The sequence below is a fragment of the Cyprinus carpio genome, chromosome A7 (assembly GCF_018340385.1).
Source record: "Cyprinus carpio isolate SPL01 chromosome A7, ASM1834038v1, whole genome shotgun sequence".
Lineage (NCBI taxonomy): Eukaryota > Metazoa > Chordata > Actinopteri > Cypriniformes > Cyprinidae > Cyprinus > Cyprinus carpio.
In genome coordinates, this window is record NC_056578.1 from 20422416 (window position 1) to 20446573 (window position 24158).

Sequence of the window (24158 nt, forward strand, 5' to 3'; positions counted from 1 at the left end):
AGAATTGTTGACATTTTTGCAGATTTATTAAAAAATAAAAACTGAAATATCACATGGTCCTAAGTATTCAGACCCTTGACACTCATATATTTAACTCAGGTGCTGTCCATTTCTTCTGATCATCCTTGAGATGGTTCTACACCTTCATTTGAGTCCAGTTGTGTTTGATTATACTGATTGGACTTGATTAGGAAAGCCCAACCCAGTCTCACGGCAGTTCGTGATTTGGTCACGTAATTTAATCTATTTATTCGTGGCAGGCACACGTTTATTTCGTTATTTTCGTGAATTGCAGCACGTTTTTTTTTTTTAAACTAATGCATTTCAAATTGGAGGCATCTTTCGTGCATCAGCACGATATTTTCTGATTAAAATGGCTGCAATATAACAAAGAGTGAAAATTTAAGGGGGTCTGAATACTTTCCGTACCCACTGTAAGTTGACATGAAATGTACCCTTAAATATAGAATGACTCTTAAGACTCTCACCAGAGTTGTACACTCACTCCCCCACCTACAATTCCTGCCGGACCTGAGACTCTCTAACCATTAGACTACAACTACCCCTAGTAGAACAGTAAAGAAGATTTGAACTGAAACTGTTGTCCTTGCTGATTAATAAAATGCAAGTCAGTGGCTTTATTTTTGAGAAAAAAAAAAAAAAAAAATATCAAGGAACACAAAATGAATACCTGCTGTTCCTGATGATATAAATGAAATGATCGGTCTGTGCAAGAAAATTAAATGAATGCAGAAAATGACACTTAAAAGAATTTATCTTGACTTTATCAAAGTAGATCCTCTCTAAAAAAAAAAAAAATTAAGTAATGACAGTTAAGTCACAAACATAGCACTTGTAACAAACACAACTAAATGACCAGTATGACCACAAAAAAAAAATAAAAAAAATAATAATAATAATAATTAAATGAATGAGTTACAGTAAATGGAAACATCAGGTATTAGGTATTATTTTATAACAGTTTTTAAGACTGTTAAAGTCTACTAATTAACTAATAATTAAATAAGTTTTAATGTTGTTTATACTCTGCTTGAGGAGGTGGGGGTGAGGGGTTCTGCTATAGATTCATCTGAAAAACACCTCAGAATGTACATCATTTCATACTGCCTGCAAATTACCGTAATTGTCATAAAAAGTACCCATACTATTTTCGTTGCAACTGTCTTGACTGTATTTCAATATCAATTTCAATTTCAATTTTATTTGTGTAGCGCATTTACATCAGCCACCAGGCTGACCAAAGTGCTTTACAGAAGAGAAAGAATTTTACCACATACACAGAAAACAGACCAGACAAAAATTTAAAACCACCCATTTAAAAATTTAACATCACAGTAGTCAATACACTAAGGAAAACAAATAGGTTTTTAACAAGGACTTAAAAATAGACAAGGAAGGGGCCATTCTTATCTATAAAAGCAGGGTATTCCAGAGTTGTGGCCCTGCCACCGCAAATGCATGCTCCCCTCTACGCTTTAGCCTAATGCGAGGGACCACCAACAAAGCCTGGTCACAGGATCGTGGCTTCTAGATGGAGTATAAAGATGAAGAAGTTCAGATAGATTGACAGGAGCTTTGTTATGTAGGGATTTATATACAAAGAGGAGAATTTATTCTATTCTCTGACAGATTGGCAACCAGTGTACGGATCTAAGAATTGGAGTGATGTGTTCATGTTTACGACACTTTAAAAGAAGTCTGGCTTCAGCTTTTTGGACAAGCTGAAGTCGTGCAATTTGGGATTAGATAATTTAACCTCCTCTAAAGATTGCAGAAGAGAAGTGATCGCAGTGGAGTTGTTTTTCTTGATAGATTTGAGTGTCATCTCTGAGAAATGAAAAGACACACCATGTTTTCGTAGAATAGAGCCCAGAGGTAGCATGTAAAGAGAAAATAGAGAGGGAGCTAAAATAGAGCCTTGTGGAAAGCCACAGGTCAGAGGAGCAGGGGAAGAGGAAAAATTACTTTCTGTCAGATAAGTATGACTGTAGTTTAGCACTCAGTTGTGTTTGAAAAGGATCATATGATGCTGCTAAAAAGAACATACTGTAATTTTGTGTATTTGGTGTAATGCAATGTGTTTATGCAGTTAAAGGTTCAAAAAACACATTATTTTCCATATAATGTACATTATTGTTTCTCCTCTATGCCCCGCCTTTCTGAAACGTGTACATTTTTACAAAGCTCATTGTTCTAAAAAAGCGAGGTGTGCTCTGATTGGCCAGCTATCCAGTGCGTTGTGATTGGGTGAATGCCTCAAGCTTGTGACGGAAATGTTATGCCTCTTAACATACTGTGATGCCATCTCCCAGGCCAGCAGCACGAGGCTCAGTCTAGCTGCTCTGCTCGTGCATGTCCCATCATTGGTTCTCTTGTAGCAGTTCAGTCAATGTACTGTTAGGAGTAACTGAATAACTCGGGATATTGGTTTAATCATTGGCAAATTATTTCAATATAAAAAAACGTACTTACAGGCTGTGAGTCAGACGCGCCAGACTGTCCTTGCAAAGTTTGAACTGCCAAACTTTATAGAAACAGCCGTTGTGCCACAGACGCATTGCAGGCTACTGGTTCAGGAAACAGTCCTCACCCTCCATAAAATGTGCAGCACACATCTTAATATTTGGGTTGAACTTTTCTGGAACAGTGTTGAAATACAACTTAACCACTGATTTCTAGCCGTGTCCTCTTTTGGAAGGCCAAACAAACCAATTTCACTTTCACAATGAAACATACAGCAACTCCACAAAGGTGGGGGCAATAAATATAAAATTTCTCTAGCAATTTTTGAAGGGGATACAAATAATGCAGCTCCTTGTAAGGACAAGTATACACAGCCTTACTAATATTAGTGCAGCAGGGAGACTGCCAAATTAGACAACTTCAAGCTTTTGTGGTTGCACCGAGACAGTGGTCATGTCCATTGTAGACATTACCATCCGTCAAGCAGGAAAACATTATTATTGCTAACATAGCGAACTCATTGGAAAAATACATTGGCATCATCTGTATAAAGAGAAATTCATCACTTCATCCAATGTTTAAGTGAATAAAATAGCCTTGATAGTCGAGTTCCACTGTTGATTTGTTCTCACTCACCAGACTGATGATCCCACTGATTAACATTTTAATTAGCAAAACTAAAGGTGTTTCAATGAAGAATTTAAATGCCATTGTCATTTCAATCATGTAGGAGATTAAAAGAGAGTGTTGTGACATTTATGAAGGATACAAAATGTACTTTTCAGCAGAGGAGATTTTTGTGCTCTTGTGTCTGCATATGTCAAGGTGAAGATTGATGTTTTTACAGAATTTCAAAGAACTGAAAGATCAAAACAGACAGACAAGACTTTTTCTGGATGAGTGTTAAATTGCATTTACTGTCATCATGGTTGAGCAAAGCTAATATCTGCAGGACCTTTGCTTTAGCCAGTACAAGGTCAGCCGCTCACTTTATTCATCCCTAACAGACTGAGGCTAATTTAGATTACTAATTCTAATATAATATTTCAATATACACGTCAAACAGGCTTAGAAACATTGCTCTGATACATGTAATCCTTTTACAGCCTAATCTGAAGACTATGCATAGAATATTTCTGCAAATGTTTCTCTCAAAGAAAAGGTTAACTTAATTTGAATCCATAGACAAACTATTCCAATCAGAAACCCCCTTTGATCATAATAAACCATTCATCTTTTAGGAATTACATGAATAAATAATTGAATATGGACTATAATGTCATTGATCTAAGCTTACATAAGATGATAAAAAAAAAATTGCATCATTATGAATTATAATATAACGATTTTCTCTGTCGTTCTCTATTGTGTCCTGAAACTTGGAATGACAATGAATAGTACAAAACACTATTTTTATGGGAAATAGAAATTAGAAAGACCTCTTTTACTGATATATAAATGCACTGACAAAAATTTCAGGGTAAAGTGCTGTTTTATGAAGTGCATTAACAACTGGGCCAGGCATCAGTTGAGTTCATCATGTGGAGAAAGCACACAAGTGGAAGCAACACCGGAAATAATACTCATTATATTCAGTTACTTGGGTTCTGTCACATGTAGCTTAAAGTACGTTGCCCTGGAGACAGAATGTCATGAATCCACCCACAACTAATTTTACAAAGCAATCACAAAAATCTGGCAAGCATGCAGTGCAATCACAAACAATAAAGGGCATTAGCCTTTCAGTGAGAAAAAAAAGATATATTCAGGCAGCTATCAGAGGCATGCCAGTCAGATTTTGATAAAAACCAAAATACAGACCTTGAAATCTCAACTAAATGTGATGTAGAAAAGTGAATGACTTACAGGGATGCACATCTGAGTCCAGTTTAAATCATGACTCAGAACCATCACCCCTTGCTTTCCCCCTTTTTACTTCCTACTTTTTTACTTCCACTGTGATAACCCTCCAGCATAAGGGCCTGATGAAATTTTATTGTCATATCTCCAGATAGTGCCATCCAAAGTTTTGAGTTCTATGGTGATGATTCTCCTCCAGCCCTCTTAGCTACAACTACTTCAAGTGTGCCAGAATAAAGAGCAATGATCTGTAAATGAAGAGTTGATGGCACTGCAGAAGAATCCATCATACTGTCTGGTACAAGCTATAAACGCATTAAAAAGTCTGTGTAACATTTAAACACATCTTTTGCAAAAATTGCAGTAAATATACTTGAATCTATTTGAATTATTAAAAAATAATTACTTATTTTTTCCCAGATATTTATATATTAGTAATTAAACATATTAAAAGAGTTATTTATTAAATGTTATTTGTATCTATTTATTTTTGTATTTATTTAGTTAGTTATTTTGTTAAATTCTAATTTAACAAGCTTTTGTTAAAAACTGTCTAAACAGAAATCAATAAACTATACTGATGTAAATGTTCTACTCTTCAGGATCCATACAAGACATACAAAAAATATTCCAATCAAAACCCTATCAGCTATTTTTCCACTTCCTAATTCCCTATTAAAGTCCTTTATCAATTCTTCGTCATTATGACAAATCACCAAAGCCTTTTACTCAGCCTTCTGATACAAGACATGGCAATACAGCAGCAACCAATGCTCTCCAGACAACAATGCAAATCCCTTTGATATATACGTCCCTGTATCTAAGCTCTGGGCTGAACAAGCTACATTATATCTGACATCAGTGCATTTGGCTGCAGCATAAAATGAAGGCTAGAAAGGGGTCAGGGATCTTATAATGAGAGCCACAACCAGAGCTAGTTTATGCTGAACATAAACTCTTTTCTGAGAGAGAGAATGGTTGTTGTGAGAGGTGCTAGAGGATTGTTAGTGTGAGGGGGCAGCATAAGCTGTGGTTCTTATTGAGCACACAATTTATCCTGTGTAACAGGCATTGTGTTGATGTAGCAGACATCATTACTGTGAGGCAGTCATTAAAGCTCAGTGTCTCATGGGGATGCTGTGTTTAAGCTGTAATTGCTATGAGCCTCAACACAAACAAACCTTTTCAGAGGCATTAGTATTAATCTGAGCAGTTTTTGCGGCTGTTTTATTGCTGTTCAACAATAAAAAAGACTTATGGCAAGGAGAAAAACACCTTTAAACAAATCAGACCGAGGGGCTTCAGTACACAGTGTAATTGATATTAGAGACTGACTCAGCATAATGGCAAGATGTTTGTCTACGGAAAACAAATGTGTTCATATAGGCTTAAGATAACAATACCTCTGTGAACAACATCATTTTGTCATTTAAATCACACATCATAATTGTTTTCTCTTTCATGCACCCCTCTAAAACCAATAATGTGTGCAATGTCCTCCGAAACACATTTTGTTCAGTGTAGTTTCCTTGATCTGATATCCAATGCCATTCTTTCTGCAACTACCCATAAATATATCATTATTTAGAAACTTAGAGAAATCCAAATACTGAGTCTCTGTTTAGTTGGATACAAGAATGGATTTTCATTTTATGCAGAAAATATAATTAATGCTGGTGGAGGTGGCACCGCTCTCGGAGACTGTGACCGTGTAATTAGCTTGAGTGTTGATAAAAACCCACAAGGGAAAGCAGATGGAAAGCAGAACGAGACAGAGGAGAGAAAAGTGGAAGTTCTCAGGACAAACCACAGTCAGGACTTAAGGACTCAGGAGACACATCTGATTTTAATCAGTGGCTGATTGAAAAACAAGACACTTGAATGAAAAGCAGCACAATGTTTGTAATTTCATGAAGAATACTGTGTTATTCAAAAAATACTCTGCCTAAAGATAATCTAAAATCATGTTAACCTGGGATAAAATTAATTTCAAAATGGGCACTTTTACCTGCATTGAAATACAACATGAAAATTCAGTTTAGCTGTGAGAATTCTGTAACAGAACAGGCCGTTTTGAATCATTTTTAGTTTTAACATCATATTTTCACTCAGGTTACCCGCATACAGCTATAACAGCCTGCCATCTGCAGGAAGATGGCCCTGAAATGCAATAAATATTCAATATGATATTTCAGACCTGACAAAATAACACTGCCATTACTGAGACAGATTGCTCAGGAATACAAAGAAGAATCTGATGTCTGGACCACAAATATAAGAAAATATACAGGAAATTTAGCTAACATTAGTTGTAAAAAATTACACCAAGCTGACATTTAAAGTTTGGGTATTGCATTTGTTTTTTTCCCATTGTTCTGATGTATTTTTAAAGAGACTGAGGCAGATGGAGCGTGTATTGAAATAACTGCATTGTAATAAGATTTCTGTGCTCTTTTTGCTTCTGGCTTTCAATTACTACTAAACACTGAAGTGAAACACCAGTTTATTGCAAAACTCGTGGCTGAAAGAAGCTGTTTTGTTTGTGCAGATACAATGCAAAGAAAAAAGGTGACACTGCTCTAACGATTATGTTTTTGACAGTGACAAATGCCAATGAACATTCTGAAATGAATGAATAAACCAACAAACAAACAGCTACATCTATTTAACTTCAAACTTCAATTCAAACTGAATTTTGAATAATGTGATCATTTGAGATTGCCATTTAATCTAGACCTTAACCTAAAAAATTCAACTAATTTCATTTAAAATACACTTTAACATATTTAACAACCAATGATCCAATGATAGGATTTACTAAGCAGCACAGTCAATAACTTGCTCTTTCAAAGTGCTTCTCTGACCTTCAGTAAACACTTAATAGGGATTCTTCTAACAAAAACAAAAAAGGCTACATAGCTATTGATTAAAATGACTCTCTATATCTCTCTCTCACACACACACACACACACACACACACACACACACACACACCACACACACACACAGAGAGAGAGAGAGAGAGAGAGAGAGAGAGAGAGAGAGAGAGAGACTTGTGAACACACTTGGCTTTCTAATACTCACACCAGGAGATGTTTATCTCCCTTTGCAGACACAGCTGAACATCTGTGATTATCTGAATGCATAGGCCAGTGGCAGCACACCTCTGTGGTTTCAGGCTGGAGCGGAGATAAATGAAAGTGATGGGCACAAAAGTAATCTTCAGGTAAACTGTTGATTACATTTTCTTTGAAATGAATATGCACCCTCCGAAAAAAAGGTATAAAGCTGTCACTGGGGCATGTTCTCTTTCAAATGGTATATACATACCATTTAGGTACAATTATGCAGGCTTTAGGTAATAATATGTACACTATCTTTCAATACCTATCACATCTTTCAGGGTTAATTAATTAAGGTAAGATGTACCTATTGTACACCAGTGACAGATTTTTTTTTGTGTATATTGCACAGGTAAACATTTCTACCTTTAACTATCAGTTGTGTCTGTGTTTGTGTTAGTCATAACGTCTCAGTCACTGGGAACACGGGTCTCAAACATGGATGTGTTTTAAAAAAGATAAATCAAAATTTTCATGTTATAATTGCTATTCAGAACCCTATATAAAATTTTATCAGATTATTAAATGAATCTGAAGTCTGAGAATAAAAAACAATAGTTTTGCACTGCTGCACCTGTATTTGAATCTTTCACAGCAACTCGTTCATGCCAACATAAAACCACTTTTATGTAGAGTGAGGTCTGAATCATTCAGGCTCATGAGCACATTCAAACAGCAAAATATCTTCCTTTGAAATGAAGAATGGAAACCTGTGACACAAGGCAGATATAGGCAGTTATACGTAGGTGTAGCTCCTTAAAAGAATCAGTGTGACTCCAGTGGTTTAACATCAGTTTTATTAAGCTACGTGAGTGCTCTTTTAAAAAAAAAACACTATAGACTTACTGTATTTATAAAACACAAATAGCATTCATTTGAATTTATCTAGATGGAAAAATAGCATTCCAGTAGTTTTGGAGGAAGTTGAATCTGCACAGTCTTTCCTTCTCTGTGAAACAGCTATGCACTGAACTTTACTGTTTGCAACTGGACACAACTGATTTACATATCCTGCGATTTTTCATCAGCTGAATGTTATGTTGACTCAAGTACTGCTGTACTGTGTTGCAAAGTCGAAGGTATTGACTCAACTTCACTGACATTTAGCGACAATGATAACAGAAATGCATATTGTGCCTTCATCATTTATTTTAAAAGTGAACCTTCCATGATGTCAAATGGCTTGTTTCTTAATAAAGAACTAGTTTGTTAAAACAACTGTTTGCATTTTGTCTTTATTTTTAACTTTATAGAATGAGCAGAATGTGATCCCAGACTAAAGTTGAATTTAACCTTATGGATTGTTTTGATGTAATCTGTTGTTTTCAGTGTAACTCTGCAAATTGTCAAATTATTTCCTGACAGTTACTATCAACTCTCCTAATTTAATCTGGGTGAAGTACAGTAGTGTCAACTCCTTACACTGGTTAAAATACATCTTAACATTGTTAAATTGTCACTCTTTACTCTGGTGTTGAAGAAAAATTTACTCCCTGTGGTGTGGTGTGAGTTGTTTTACAGTGTAAATATAACTCTGTGCTAGTGTTAAATCAGTAACACTTTTAAAAATATTGGGACAGTATGTTCACTCACACAGAGTTGATTTGAACTAAAAGAGCTGAATTAACACTGATGAATTTGTTGTGTAAAAGCATAATAATCTCTGCCATATAAAGACATATTTTAAAACCCTCACTATTCAATATTGGATAATTAAAAGATTCTGACATTTCAACACAATCAATAAATGCCCTAGAATAAAGAATTTAGTTAAACTCTCAAAAAAACTTCAATGCATTCACTATTTCTTAATCTTTCTAAATCCCAGTTCTAGATTGTACCAATTTAGATGATGTTTGAAATGTTGTAGCAACATCCTGTGTTATTGCTGCCATAAGCTGAATCTGTTAAATTAATAAATGTCATATATAGATGAAATATAAGAGTAGTATGCTATTCCTTACATTTATGCCATGGTGCTTTATTTATTTATTTTATTAATATTTGAAGTATAACAAGATATTACAAATTTACAGAACAAGTTGGCATACAACTTACACTCAGGGACATCAGTTTTTAAGAGGGGCTTAAAATTACACAGAATACAAAATAATAATAATAATAATAATTATTATTATTATAATTCTTTAAACCATCCATATTAATAAATATAGATTAATCATAGGGTTGAGAATAAATCATTATAATAAATTATATATATATATATATATATATATATATATATATATATATATATATATATACACACACACACACACACACACACACACACACAGATATATATATATATATTATATATATATATATATATATATATATATATATATATATATATATATATATATATATTTAAAATCTAACACGATTCCAACCTTTTTTTGACAAAGTTTAATACTAAAATACAGAACTAATACAGAAGACACTAGAATATTTACAAGCAAAAATAGAAAAAAAAATGCTCTGTATTATCTGGAGATGAGTTACAAATTTTACATAATATCATACCATGGGGCTTTAATTTTGGCGTGACGGGCTTTTAAACGTCATCATTATGCGCCCTGAGGAGCTGAAAGCATGGGTGCGTGAGCTCAGTGTTTTATCGCATGTGTCACTTGAAAACATTATTCTCAAATAAGTTTGCTTATTAAACACGACATCCGATATTCACTTTCGTGTGTACTGAGGAAGTGCATCGTATGTACAATGCAGTCAGTGAGGATCGGACGCTGTGCCTTTCTCACATCCAAACTCTCGCAGATAATGCGCAGTTCGTGTAGTTCGCAGTTCGGCTGGGGACAGATCGCGTGCCTTAGCGCGGGTGTACGCAGAATGACAACCGCTAGCTCACAGCCTGTGGTGATCCGCATCCCGAGGCGCATGCAAGAACATATAGAGAACATCAAACAGATGCAAAGCAAGAAGTTTGACAAGCTGCCAACAGTCAAGCCTGGAAGACTGTTGATCAAGAGCAAGAACCCGCAGCTAAACCAGTCTGTCGGCTATACACTTGGGAAATTTGAACAACCTGTTCTGACGTCCAAGGGATGGAAGAGTAACAAAGCGTTAGGGGATTACTTCTCCATAAACAGCATCCAAAGTGCTCCTCCATCTGTCCTCAAGCAGAAGCACGTGGGTGATGACAGTGCCTCCGCCCCCCAAAAGACATTTAATTGTTTTAATATTTGTCCAGAACTGGTCGAGACTTTACACAGTCAGAATATAATTCACCCCACCACAGTGCAGATGCAAACCATTCCCAAAATACTCAAAGGACGCAATATTCTCTGTGCTGCAGAGACAGGAAGCGGAAAAACACTCGCTTACCTCCTTCCCATCATCCACAGGCTGCAGGAGGAGCCCTTCACAGACTCAGAGAGAAACATTCGTGCTGTGGTCATCGTGCCATCACGGGAACTTGCAGAACAAGTGACATCTGTAGCTCGATCAGTCAGCAAACCGTTTGGACTCGTGGTCAAAGTCGCAGGAGGTGGGAGAGGTGTGGGAAACATCAAAGCGGCGTTCACTCACGGTCAGCCGGATGTTTTAGTGGCCACTCCCGGCGCCCTGCTGAAGGCCCTCTGGAAGCGCTTCATTAACTTGAACGAACTAAACTTCCTAGTCATCGATGAAGCCGACACTATGTTTGATGAAAGCTTTGCAGGCATGCTTGAGAATATTCTTTCGCATACGGAGGTGGCCTCCAGGCTCTCTGAGACGGTTGGGCTCGTCCGTAAAGCTCAGCTGGTCGTGGTGGGAGCCACATTTCCGGGTGGCGTAGGAGAGGTGCTCAGTAAGGTGACTGACCTGGCCAGCATGGTGACCGTTAAAAGCCGGATGTTACATCATCTCATGCCGCATGTAAAGCAGACGTTTCTCAGGGTCAAAGGTGCAGACAAGATTCTAGAGCTTCATCAGGCCCTGAAGAAGGCTGAAATGGAGCATAAAGGCGTTTTGGTGTTCTGTAACTCGGCTTCCACTGTGAACTGGCTGGGCTACTCACTGGAGGAAATGGGTGTTCGTCATATGAGGCTCCAGGGAGAGATGCCTGCGACTATGAGGGAAGGAATTTTCAGGAACTTTCAAAGAGGGAATGTTGATGTTCTGATATGCACTGACATAGCTTCAAGAGGTTTGGACACACAGAGAGTTGGACTTATCGTCAATTATGACTTCCCTGAGACCCACACAGATTACATCCACCGGGCAGGGCGCGTGGGGAGAGCCGGTGGCTCCGAGGGAGGGGAGGTGCTGAGCTTCGTTACTCACCTGTGGGATGTGGAACTTGTGCAGAGAATAGAGACAGCAGCCAGGAGGAGAACATCTTTACCAGGGATGGAATCAGAAATTCAGAAACCCAGCAATAAAACAGAAAGAGAGATGAAAGAAAAGTGACTAAATTAAGATCTACACTTTATCCTTACAAAACAATGACATGTTTATTGTATATTTGTTGTATTAAAACTTTAAAATAAACATTTAAAGAACAGTTTGTTCTAAAGCTTATGTTCAAATTTAGTTCACCCAAAAACAGTGTGTTTGTTTGTTGAATTTCTCTCTCAGCTAAAATAATTTACTCATAAAACTGTGGCATTCAATGCCAATGTGAATACCAATGTGATGTAATAAAAGAATAATATACACATGTGAATTACATATGCCAAATACGTATATATTTTTTTCTGAAATAATTTTTATTCTTCATATTACTTGCATGACTGGGTATTTAAAAATGTTATTGAATAAGTCTGAATGAAAAGTAATCGTAAAGTAAGATCTGGGGTTTTGAACATTCCGACACGAGCACGTGATTGGACAGAAAGTTATGCTCTGTTTTTCGTTAATCAAATATTAATTTGTGACAAATTACTCGATATGCGCTTTGCTGCTTACTCGATATGCGCTTTGAAGCTTTAGTGTCATATGTAACATCACTAACTTGTATTAGACATCTTATTAACTTAAAGGGCTAGTCCATCCAAAAAAGAAAATTGTGTTATCATTTAGGCTGTGTCTGAAATCACATACTCTGTGAGTTGATTCTTTGTTTGAACAAGTAGTTCATTATAAATGTCCTGAATATTATGAATGTAATCAGAACTTGCATTTGTCATGTTGTTATTGTCATGTGACCTATAGCATCAGGCGCAACGCTTCACTGCCATTCACAACTCCTCTCCCAGGGCCTCATGGGATATTAAAGTGCCCATCAGATGCTCACTTCAGACTCTTGCAGGAGGTAGCAAGCCATCTGGGTACCTTTCAGCCGTTTTATAAATAACATGATTTCGGACATACTCTATTTCATTTAGTATGTGATTTCTGACACAGCTTTGCTCACACTCATGACGTTCTAAACCTGTCTGATTTTCTGCCTTCTGCTGAACACATATTCTTAATTATTATTATGATTATTGCCTATATAATGAAAATCAGTCAGGTTCAGTGTTATTTCGGACACAGTTGTTTTGTTTGAAGTCTGCAGAAGAAAGAAAGTCATACAGGTTTGGAATTAAATGTTGCTTGGTGTATTTGTTGTATACACAAAGCTCTAACATTTAAGAACATTTTGGCCTGAAGCTTCTGTTTACATTTCTGTGTTCGACAGCTTAAACACAAATGCAGCTGACTGAATGTTGTTTTGTTAATTTGAAAATGTTTGCCACGAACCACTCACCGTTATGTGCGGGCTTATAGGCCATGCCATTTTGCAAGGTATTTGACACTGAACAATAAATCTTACAACAAACAGCCTAATTTAAAGAAGATGTAAGTGCTGCTAAGACTTGGTTGATGTGATGTTGGTTTATGTGTGCTGTTATTTCATGTGCTGGCAATGGCTATCTTTTGCTAAATGGGGATGAATGTTATAGAGAGGGCTTAAAGTGAGGCTGTATGCTTCACTACCAACTGTTTATTATTACCGCACAACAGGAGGGTTGCCATGACATAAATTTGAACTTTGCAGTGGTGTTATTGAGAAGAGGGTCATTCAAAACATTGATTAGAAAAGACATAAACAGGGAGCTGTGAGCTGATGGGCACATTTTAAAGAAAAAGAGACCTGGTCCCCTATTAAGTATGCTTGGATATTTTCTACAAGTCCATTTTGTGAGTTCTAGGCTTTATCTAATACATGAAGGACTTACCGTGGCCTCGAATTATTGACTTTGTAGAGTACAACACATTTTTAGCTTTGAAATGCAACAAAGACGTGATACTTTCAAGTGATTTATTACCTTCTAATCTAATTGTGATTTGAACAAAAAGCACTAGAGAAAAGTCACGTTTCTCCAAACTGACATTGCTTGAACAGGTTAACTTAGTTATGAAGGATTTGTCTGAGCATGATTTAGCATCACCAGATTCTGGATATTTTCCAAGATGTTCTACTCACCTGCCTGTTCTCCCAGTCTAGAACTGGAAAATAAATCTCATATCATGGTGCACTGCCAGACCTATAGTGCCGACACTATGTATTTTTTCTAGATATATTTAAATACACACATCATAGACTTAAAAAGAAGAAGAAAAAAAGTTAACATTGTGCAATTTGACTCAAGTCATTTCAAAGTTATGTGTGATCTGAGCATAAATTGTGTCATTTTTCAGGGTCACTTACAGCACTGTGTTGTTAATATTTGTATTACTATTATATCACATTATTGTGAGAGCTGCATTTTACTGGAGATGTATTTCACAAGGATTAAAGGCATGAGTGAATATCTTTGTGATGGTAGCATCTTCACCTGACAGGAAACTGACTCAGAAAATATCCCATACAGCCCGTTTCTCGTCACTTCAAAGGGAAGTTCCTAAGCTTTGAGACTCTCTTGGCTCGTTCTCAATTCTAAAAAGAATCTGTGTTTATAAGAGCTTCTGTCCTGGTATCTCACAGAGAGGCGTGAGTAATAGACTGGTGAGAGATGGACACACACACAGAGTTTCCATTGGTCTTTTGTTTAGGACTATCTCTGGTATGTCAAACAGTTAACCATAAGCAGTAGGATAAAGACAGCGACATCCTTTCTAAACAATAACCCACTCTTACTTACTCTTTAAGGGACCAGAAAACTTAAACATACATTTAATTTTTAATTGAATTAGACATTTTTATTATTTGAATTCTTAAAATGGTTAACCTTCATTAAGATTTTCTTTTTTTATAATGGATATATAACCATAAAACTGGACATAATACATGTAAACCAATGTCACTGAGTATATAATTACAGCATACAAGTAAGTATTGAAGTTTATGGCATGTTTAAACTGAGACTTAAAGTGTTTGTTTGAATATTACATAAACACTATGCAAAAAGGTGTTCAGACAGCACAGTTCCTTCACAAACACAGTCATGCTCTTTTAACATGATTCTCTGAAACATTAAAAATATAATTATAGTAATTATACAATTAAATCAATCTCTACATAGGTTTTAATTATATTCAATAACATTAAATACATTAAACAGTGAACAAAAAATGCAATAACATTTCAATGACAAACACTACTTACACTTAAATAGTTATAGGCAAATGCCTTTAATAAACATGGATAAAGATATATATGGTTTTTACTTCTCAAGGTAACTTAATTTTTACTGTCCTTGTTAGTCAAACCTTCTTCGTCTAACCCATGACGCCACGCCATGAAGCAGAAACAACAAAACAAAACAAAAGACAAGTTTTAAACTACTGATATCTCTAAAAAAGTTTTAATTCACAGGTTAGTGGTGGAATGTGTCGTGGAGAAGTTCTCCGTGCGAATACGCACCACCTTCTCCACAGGCGGAGGGGAGTAAAAAAAACGGCACGTGAAGACCTGCTTGCAGGCTTTTCTGAAGTTTTCGGAGAGGAAGGCATAAAGAATGGGGTTGACACAGGAGTTTGCATAGGCCAGGCAGTGAGCGATGATGCGAAACACAAAAGAAGCATGATTCAGTGGGAACTTGCCAAATTCTACCCACATAGCGATAATGTGGTGGGGCATCCAGCAGATGAGGAACGCAGTGACAACCAGCAACACCGTCTGAGCGGTCTAGAAAACACAGGAAGAGAGAGAAGACAAAGGGTGGTTAATCATACCTCAGATGACCTGATTTTATTACTTCATTTTTCTCAGGTATACAGAAACAATGAACTTTCCTTAAATAATTAACAGAGTGTTTAAATGTGTTAGCACTTGTGAAAGTTATTCTGTAAAAAGTGCTGGTCTCTATTAACCACTTCTCAAGCACCCCCCCCCCATTTCGGCATGGGGACATACTGTAAACAACATACCCAGAAAGGAAAAGGTTGCTGCTCATGAATCTTCCTGACTAGATACATAATCGACATATACTGTATTTACAAAGTTGACACTTGAAAGTTTACTGTCCAAGACTCAGAATTACTCAGACTGTTATGAATATGGAGATATATAAGCTCAAACATAAAAACTAAAATAAAAAAAATATTAAGAACACATTTTTAAATATATAAAAAAGTATGTGAATGTGGTAAATGGTTTTAGAAACACAGTGAAGCTGAAGCCACAAATGTGCTCATGCTTCATTTCAAATCTGATGTCGTTATATAAAAAACTATGCATTTTATGAAACATTTTCAAGACCATGTCATGTGTGTTTTTATAGAAGGCTAATAAAATAATATATTGCCCCTTGTAAGCTCCTCTGTATACTATTGTCTGATTTCTGGCAGAGCAAACTGCCCCATTCACTTGACAAACTTTTCTCACCTCTGCCAGGTATGAGATGTTATCCTTGTTATTCTTTTATCATTATTCTTTTGTTTTTGTTCAGCCATTATTAGCCTTTATTCTGGCATTACATGGCTTCAATCCACATCGCTTTGAATCCAATATATATTTGCCCACCTATTATAAAATGTCTTTCTAAATAAAAAAACAAAACATTTTCTAGCGACCTTATGTGAATTCTTTTGACAAAATACATAAAATGAAATACAATGCACCTGTTCAGCATTAGAGCTAACATTAGCATCAAGCTACATATTACAATTTGTGACAAATTACTATCAATTTTATATCAGACTGTTTACTCAAAACTCACTTTAAACCACCACTGAGTGTTTGCAATAACCTCTGTCTGTGATCTCATTTAGATTTTGGTCATTCAATGTTGAAATATGCTATTCATTGCCTTTTATAAGCAGCTAATCGCTGCACCTGCTTAGCATTTCTCATGTAAACATTTTTTATTGTTATGAAAATACCCCAAATCACATGAAAAATCACATACAAATCATATAATTTGAAATATGAAGTAAAAGTGTAAATATATCTATCAGGGCTGTCCTTAGCTGACGTGGGGGGAGGTAGGGAGTGCAATAAATGCATTAATGTTCATTAATGTTCAATAATTTAATGTACACATTTTTAGAAATTAGTCTGATTCAAAGGGGAATCAGAAGGCTGAATCCTGACCAGACGAGAGGAGGAGCTGGGGATAGAGGAGAGTAATTAGCTATTGAGCCAACACAAAGTTGCTGATAAACTGAAGGAGTTATATACATGGAATTCTGTAATAGGCGTCGTATCCCTATTGGTAGATGTGAGAGTCAGCTGATGTGAGCTTGACTGACGTGACCTGACAGAACTAATGCTACACTCGATTTCTAACCCAATGACCCAATGGGTATGTTGCCAATACCTGATAAGCTTAAGCAACAACACGTTCTTAATATAGCGTTCCAGATAGCCTTAAGACAAACATGTTCCCAGTACACCATAGCCCTAAGAACAAGCATGTTCTCAATAATAAGAAGATAGCTTTGGAACAAGCGTATTCCCAGTACACCATAGCCTTAAGAACAAGCATGCCCCCAATATAACCATAGCCTTAAAGCCTTAAGAACAAGCATGTTCCCAGAATAACTTTTGAATCTGATTCTGCTCGCGTCGTGATCGTTATTTCTGGTCTATCATTGCAAAGCTGACCGAATCTGCTGTTTACTGCTATAAAAATAAAGGCGACCAGACTTGATAGATTAAAGCACAGCATGTTGCAGCAACAAGCATTGTTGCCAATTACAACAGATAATAACGCACATTGCCAATATGATCGCATAAGCCTAGCATGAGCATTTTACTGAAAATAAATAAATAAACCTAAACCACATGGATAGCCTTAGCAACAAGCATGTTGCCAATAAACTGAAAGCATTAAATGGAACTTAGCTTAGCTTTGTGAAGACATTTAGAGATGAATGGAGAGTGAAACATATCCAGCTGTGACGTGGATGCTTGATCATGCGGGGAGTGCGCATCCAATCTTAACTTGTTCTTGAGTCAGTCACATTAGTATAACTTATGGAGTCCATGTCAATAATGCAGCAATGCGAGAAGCAATGCTAACTCAGTCAAATCACGCAGATGCAGTGAACTCACATGTTCGAGTTATCAAACTTGAATGAACCTGAGGTGAAGTCCATGGGGTGAATGAATTTCTCTCACTAAATTCCTGATTGTACGATTCCTTGTGCAGTAAGATGATGGGGTTTTGCCTGCCGAATTTCCCATTTAATTAGCTAATAGCTATTGAGCCAACATGAAGCTGCTGATAAACTGAAGGAGTTATATATGGAATGCTGTGATAGGCATCATATCCCTGTTGTTAGATATGGATCAGCTGAGGGTCAGCTGATGCGAGCTTGACTGATGTGTCCTGCCAGAATTGTCCTGCCAAACACGCTTGATTTCTGTCTATAAACACGCAGCACATTCATAGGGCACAGGGCGTGCCTCTCTAACAAAGAATCAGAGGCTGTTTTGGGGGTGCAGAATGCCTGTATCACCTGGGCTCTGAACGGCATTGAGAGCACTTCAGGTGTGAGGAAAACACGGGAACTAGGCCCGCACGGCATGCTACAGAAGGGCAGCACTGCATCAGAGGTAAATTGGCACCTGACATCACCTATATAGCAGCTGAGCCCGCCAATCAGCATGAATGAATGCTCGAATGCCATTGGCTATTGCGGAGCAATAGATTGATTTAATCAGGCTTCAACATCTCAAAGGAAAAGGGTTTCCCCATACGTAATGTCGATAGACCGACTCAATAAGACAAATGCAGTGCAATATGCAATATTATATTCAAAATATCATACATTACAGATTTATTATTTTGCACTCCTGACAAAAATTAAGAAATGACTGTCACTGCAACTGAGTTTTATCAAAACAGTGGCCAAATATCGAAGCTGGAGTCTTTAATCTTTCTGATGATACATAGTTTGTCCAGGTCAAGTAAGAGTGTGATGCTTTAATGTGCTGTGAATGTGAAACACAGTCTGAGGCCGCCGGCAATCTTTGTGTGTTAAGAGGTTAATAGATGACAAAATTTGAAACTCAACAGAGCATATGATTCTGAACGGTAATAAAGCCTTTGGCATTACGGTAACTGGGATGAGGGTCACTGTAAGTAGGCTGGGAATAAAAGGCTGGACAGGTCATTATAGAAGGCCACAGCATAAGAATGGAGACTGCTCAGATGACAGATGGGTTTGGTCTCGTTTGCACTGAATTGTTGTCCATAACGGTGTTGAAAAAGTGGAGACCAAAGTGGGAAAAGTAGAAAATTTTCTTCTTCATTTCTCAACCTTTCTCAACATGATACAAAGCAGATGACACCAAGTGATCCTTTCTGTGGGCTTGATAATGCATAGCTCATCCTGTCACAGATGAAGCGACGCATCCTTTGAGTGGGTAGATGAAGACCCCCACCAGAAGATGAATGATGAGAGGATAATGAACTCAAATATGACACTAAAATTAGCAGTAATGTGTAGAGGTACGAAATACATCTCCTAATGGATGTTATGTAGTCGCTCTGTTTAAAATCAATAAAATAAAGGGTGCCTGGCAATATGAATAATTCTGACTGCTGAGCTCACTGTTTTCAGAGAGGATGGAAAAAGGATGCCAATTTCCTGAAGATTACATTCACTTCCACAACTTTGTGCAGCAGGTTGTTTTCACCACACAGGGAAAGTAGACATTACCTTGCCCCAATATTTGAACTCATTAGCAGTGGGCACCGGCCAAGTAGACAGCATCTGCCTAGCAGACGTCACAGCCCACACATCGTGATTTGCTTAAGGTTAAGTACTGCTTGTAACAGAATACTTCTGAGTAATCAACATTAGAAGAGTTAGGATAGCTGCATTCAAATATAGACTATATATATATAATACAATTTTTTTGGCAGATTAGAGTTAACCCTGTCCCTAACCCTTAGTGTTAGAACATCAAAATAAAACAAGTACATACACAGTATAATGGTTTAAAAAGACCTGGATACTTGAAACTGAGTGTGGGCGAGTGATGGAGAGAGAGAGACCCCACTATGATTAGTCACAGGATGAGAGTCTAGCAGAGTGCAAGAAATTTTCTGGTAGATTGGCGCCTTTCTCCCTTGGCCCTAGAGATGCACTTCAGCCCTTAATATCCTTTAGAGCTTGAAAACATGGTAGAATGATTTAATATCACAAAAGTTTAACACTACTTATAGTTTCTTGGCTCTACCATGTGAAAGCTGTGACCATTGTTTGATACCTATATATATTTGAGATTGCTTGATTGTTATTGTGCAATGTTAAACACAAATCAACAAAGTCCGGATGAACTACTGGTAATGATGTAGAGTGACTGGCATATTTAACTGGTGAGATAAAGAGATAAACATAAACATTTCCAAGCAAGAACCACAGAACAAATAATGATGTTTGGAAGCCATGTTCCTTCTCTACATCTTTCCCTATATATTTACTAAGAACCTCAGGAACAGGTAGGTGATAAGACAAATGTATAACTGTTTGGTGGAGCAAAACAGGTACACCATGGCTGCTTCTCACATAAACAACAAAAAAGCTACTTCCCTCTTGGCTTCAATATACTGAAGACAGGCATGGTTTTCTTCGAAAACACAGCTGGAGATATAACAGGACGGGATTGGATTCAAGTAAATAAACAAGTGAGAAACCAACTGTTTAATTTCTCCTTTGATGGTCATTTCATCTTCCTTTAATGTCTCCCTTCAGTCCTCATCATTCACAGTCCGTTTAATCTGAGGTGTGCACCACTGAGTCATTCAAAATACTGTATGTCAGTGTGGTCCACTGTTGTTTTCCAGCCCAATGACTTTCAACGATTGGTCAATTATCTTCTTTAGTGTTGCTCAGAAGAGAAAGTCATACAGGTTTGGAGTGACATAAAGGTAAGTAAATAATGACAGATTTTTCTTTTTGGAGTGAACTATGCCTTTATGAAAGCAGATATAGTCAATTTCATGTTAACAATGTTTATCAGCAAGCGACACATAATTAATTCCTATATTACGTGAAAATCAAAATTATTTGAGTTTCTACAGGGTGTCTCTTTTTCTGATTCAAGAACGACAACATGCTTCTTAAAAATAAATAAATAAATTACAAAGCAGTCAGTACTTTAACATTATAGGGAAACTGATGCACAGCCACTTAAACCTGCAACCACTGTTTTTCAGAAATCAAAACATTCTCATCGACAGGCATAACAGCCATAATGATGCCAACTGATGAAATAGAAGCTGGAGGCACTAGGGTCATCGCAATTAAACATCTTCAAAATTATAACAAACGTTTCATTTTTCTGACTGTGAAATTCAGCAGAAGGACGGGCTCCATGGGAAAGCCTCCAAATCATATCTGTGTCCACACATCAAACAATAAGCAAAATCTATACACACACTGAGAGGCATTTTTCTTCCTTGCATTTGATGACTGTCCACTGTTTCACAAACACACAAAAAAACCCTGATATTATGAGTGAATGTGTAAATTTATGATGGTGTGAATGGACTGCAAAAAATAATGGGGGGCTAATAGCGGCTCTCAGACTGATTCAAACATGATTACTGTTATTTTCCCTCTCCCACCATCCACAGAACCAACAGTCTGAACCCTGGGCGAAGGAAAACAAGTTATTTATACAGCACAGTTTGTGAAGGTAACAGTTTGCAGCCTGTTACTATGGACTGAAAGGGTTTGTCAGTGGTCAGACACCCGTTGCGGCATCTACTTTCTGCAATTATCTTTCCATTCCCTTCTCCTTGTTCTCACCTTTGGTCTTCTTTTTTCCTCTCACTAGTCTGTTTTACTTTCTCACAAATAATTCTCTATCTCTTCCCATTTACTCAAATAATCACTTTTCTGTCTTCTTTATTTCCATCACATTTTAGTGTTAACCTTGTATGCTACACAGAGACGATAAGAAGATAAGTCTATCTGCATAAGCTGCATCAGGATTGTAATCCACTGCTTACATGAAAATGAGAAAAAACTTTGTCCTTCTAACTGGAGAATTAAGCTTTTGTCAATAATAAAGTGAAATGGAAATTGCTGGAGTGAACAATATCGAACTGCTAACAACTTACAAATAAGTAGAAGATGACTTTCAGATGTATTGTCGGGGCACTGTCTAAACTGATGACAAATAGACTGAAAATGGGAAATCATTAAGAGAAGATTTATGTTCCCAGGTTAGTTTTGGCTGTGAAAAGTATGTTTAATCATAATCTGTCAAGGCTTGATCATGATCTAGTTAATAAACTAGCGCATTAGATCGTAGTTAGAATCAATGAAAACTGTCTTTTGATAGATTAAAAATTCATTAGCTATAGAGGTTTGTAGTATGATGTAAGATGCTCCTTTATGTTTAGCTAATTAAGCAAATTTTTAAAGAAAATATGTATTTAAGGAATTTAATAGAGGTACTTTTTTCTCTTACTCAAGTGAATTTATGATGACAAAATGAATCCTTGGCCTCAAATACTGCTTTTCTTCAGCTGCTGCCTTTGCAAAAATAGAGAGAGAGAGAGAAAAAAAAGACATGGCTCCTCATACACACCCAATAACAACAAACCAACCCCAGAGACACAGACATTCCTTTTTGAAGGAAAGACGTTAAAAGGAAAGACTAAACATAAAAAATGTTTTCCTTTGATTCTGAGACTGGAGTATTGGATTTATTACATTATTGAAATTATGAAATCATTAGGATGAAGTCAAAGATTTATTGTACCCATTACACATATTTAAAAATATATTTTTCTTGTGTAAAAAGAAGAGGCAAAATATTTCATACAAAAATATAATTTAATTATTATTTTATGTTAAAATAACAACTATTACTATGTTACTTCTATCTGAATAATAATAATAATTATTATTATTTTTTTTACCAGTACTTTTACTTGAGTAAAGTTTTAAGTAAAGTGATTCAAATTTTAGAACTGTCTGTCCTACTCAATACCAACTTCTGACTGGCAAATTGAGATTTAATGCTAGAACTAAAAGAAACAGATACAGAACAACAGTTAAAGCATTCAGGTACAAGTTCTTATGTTAGTGCTATGACCTTGATACAATTAGATCCTTTCAGCTCTGTGCAGAATGAGGAAGAAAGATAGCAGAGGTGGAAAGAGTACGAAAATATTCTACTCAAGTAAAAGTACCATTACATTAATGAAATTTTACTTAAGCACAAGTAAAAGAACCAGTCTAAAAATCTTCTCAAGTAAAAGTAAAAAGTATCTCATTTAAAATTTACTCAGAGTAAAAATTACATTTTAACAGTGGGAGGGAGGCAAAAAATGGATAGGCCAAGAGCGATAATTAAACACATCTGATCCAGCTAATCTAATCATTATTTAATAACTACATGATATGTGTGCTGGAGCAGGGTTAGAACTAAACTCTGCAGGGCTACGGCCCTCCAGGAAATTGAGTTTGACACCCCTGGGATAGGCCTATTAATCTCAAACTAGTTGTTTTTAATTAAAGGAATCAGTTATTTAGAATAAAAAATTAAATCGTATCAACAAAATTAAAATTTTCAATGCAGAGGAAACACTGAAGCTTCATCGGAAGTGAGATTTCGATATATATTTACATACTGTTTAATGCAGGACATGAATGCATTTAACCTGCAGTTACAAATGCAGAAATGTTTTGATATATAAGACATAAAATGTTAAATACTCATTTGAAATAAAAATATTAATAATAATAATAATAATAAAATCAGAAGATACTTCAAATGTGAAATTAAAACAGCCAGTAGGTGTCAGAAAGTCACTGTTAATAAGTGAGTCATTGTGATTGAACGGATTCATTCAGGAACGAAACACCGTCATTGCGGAGAGATGCCATACTGTGCTATGGTGGTTGTGTTCGGAATTATTTTTGTTGTCAAAATAGAGCAAAAACAGGCAATATGGTGTCTAAAATGCAAGTCTCTTAATTAACTTCTTGTTGTAAAAAAAATATGTATGTAATCATAATGATTTTTTAAGGAAAAAAAGTCACTCTTTGTGTGATATTGATTTACTATATGAAATGCTATAAATATATGCATTTTCTGCCCCGTATCTTCAATTTTGTGATCATTCTAAATGCATTTCAACAGACTGAATCACAGTGAAAGAACGCACTCTAAATGCGCTCGTGCACTAGTCTGATCTACTAGACTTCAGGGCACTCTGTATGAGTGTTTTGTTTGGTTTTTCTGACAAAATACTGATAATGTCAAATCGCACATCGTTAAAAAACAATTATGACAGACGATATATATATATAATTATCGCAGACGATATATATGACACACCCTGCACC

The 24158-nt window shown here is 36.4% G+C and overlaps 2 protein-coding genes across 2 annotated transcripts in view; one reads left to right on the plus strand and one right to left on the minus strand.

The window, feature by feature from the left end:
* Positions 1-10021: 10021 nt before the first annotated feature.
* On the plus strand, positions 10022-12135 carry ddx28 (DEAD (Asp-Glu-Ala-Asp) box polypeptide 28). Its single transcript, XM_042760298.1, has one exon. It carries the CDS (start codon positions 10191-10193, stop codon positions 11877-11879), a length of 1689 nt encoding a protein of 562 aa, XP_042616232.1. The 5' UTR covers positions 10022-10190; the 3' UTR covers positions 11880-12135.
* Positions 12136-14559: 2424 nt separating this feature from the next.
* The window catches only part of LOC109096698 (galanin receptor type 1-like), a 34618-nt gene continuing 25019 nt past the window's right edge, over positions 14560-24158 (minus strand). The window contains exon 3 of the mRNA XM_042760299.1: positions 14560-15525. Coding sequence (XP_042616233.1) covers positions 15208-15525 — 318 coding nt within the window. The 3' untranslated portion in view covers positions 14560-15207. The remainder of the gene's footprint in view (positions 15526-24158) is intronic.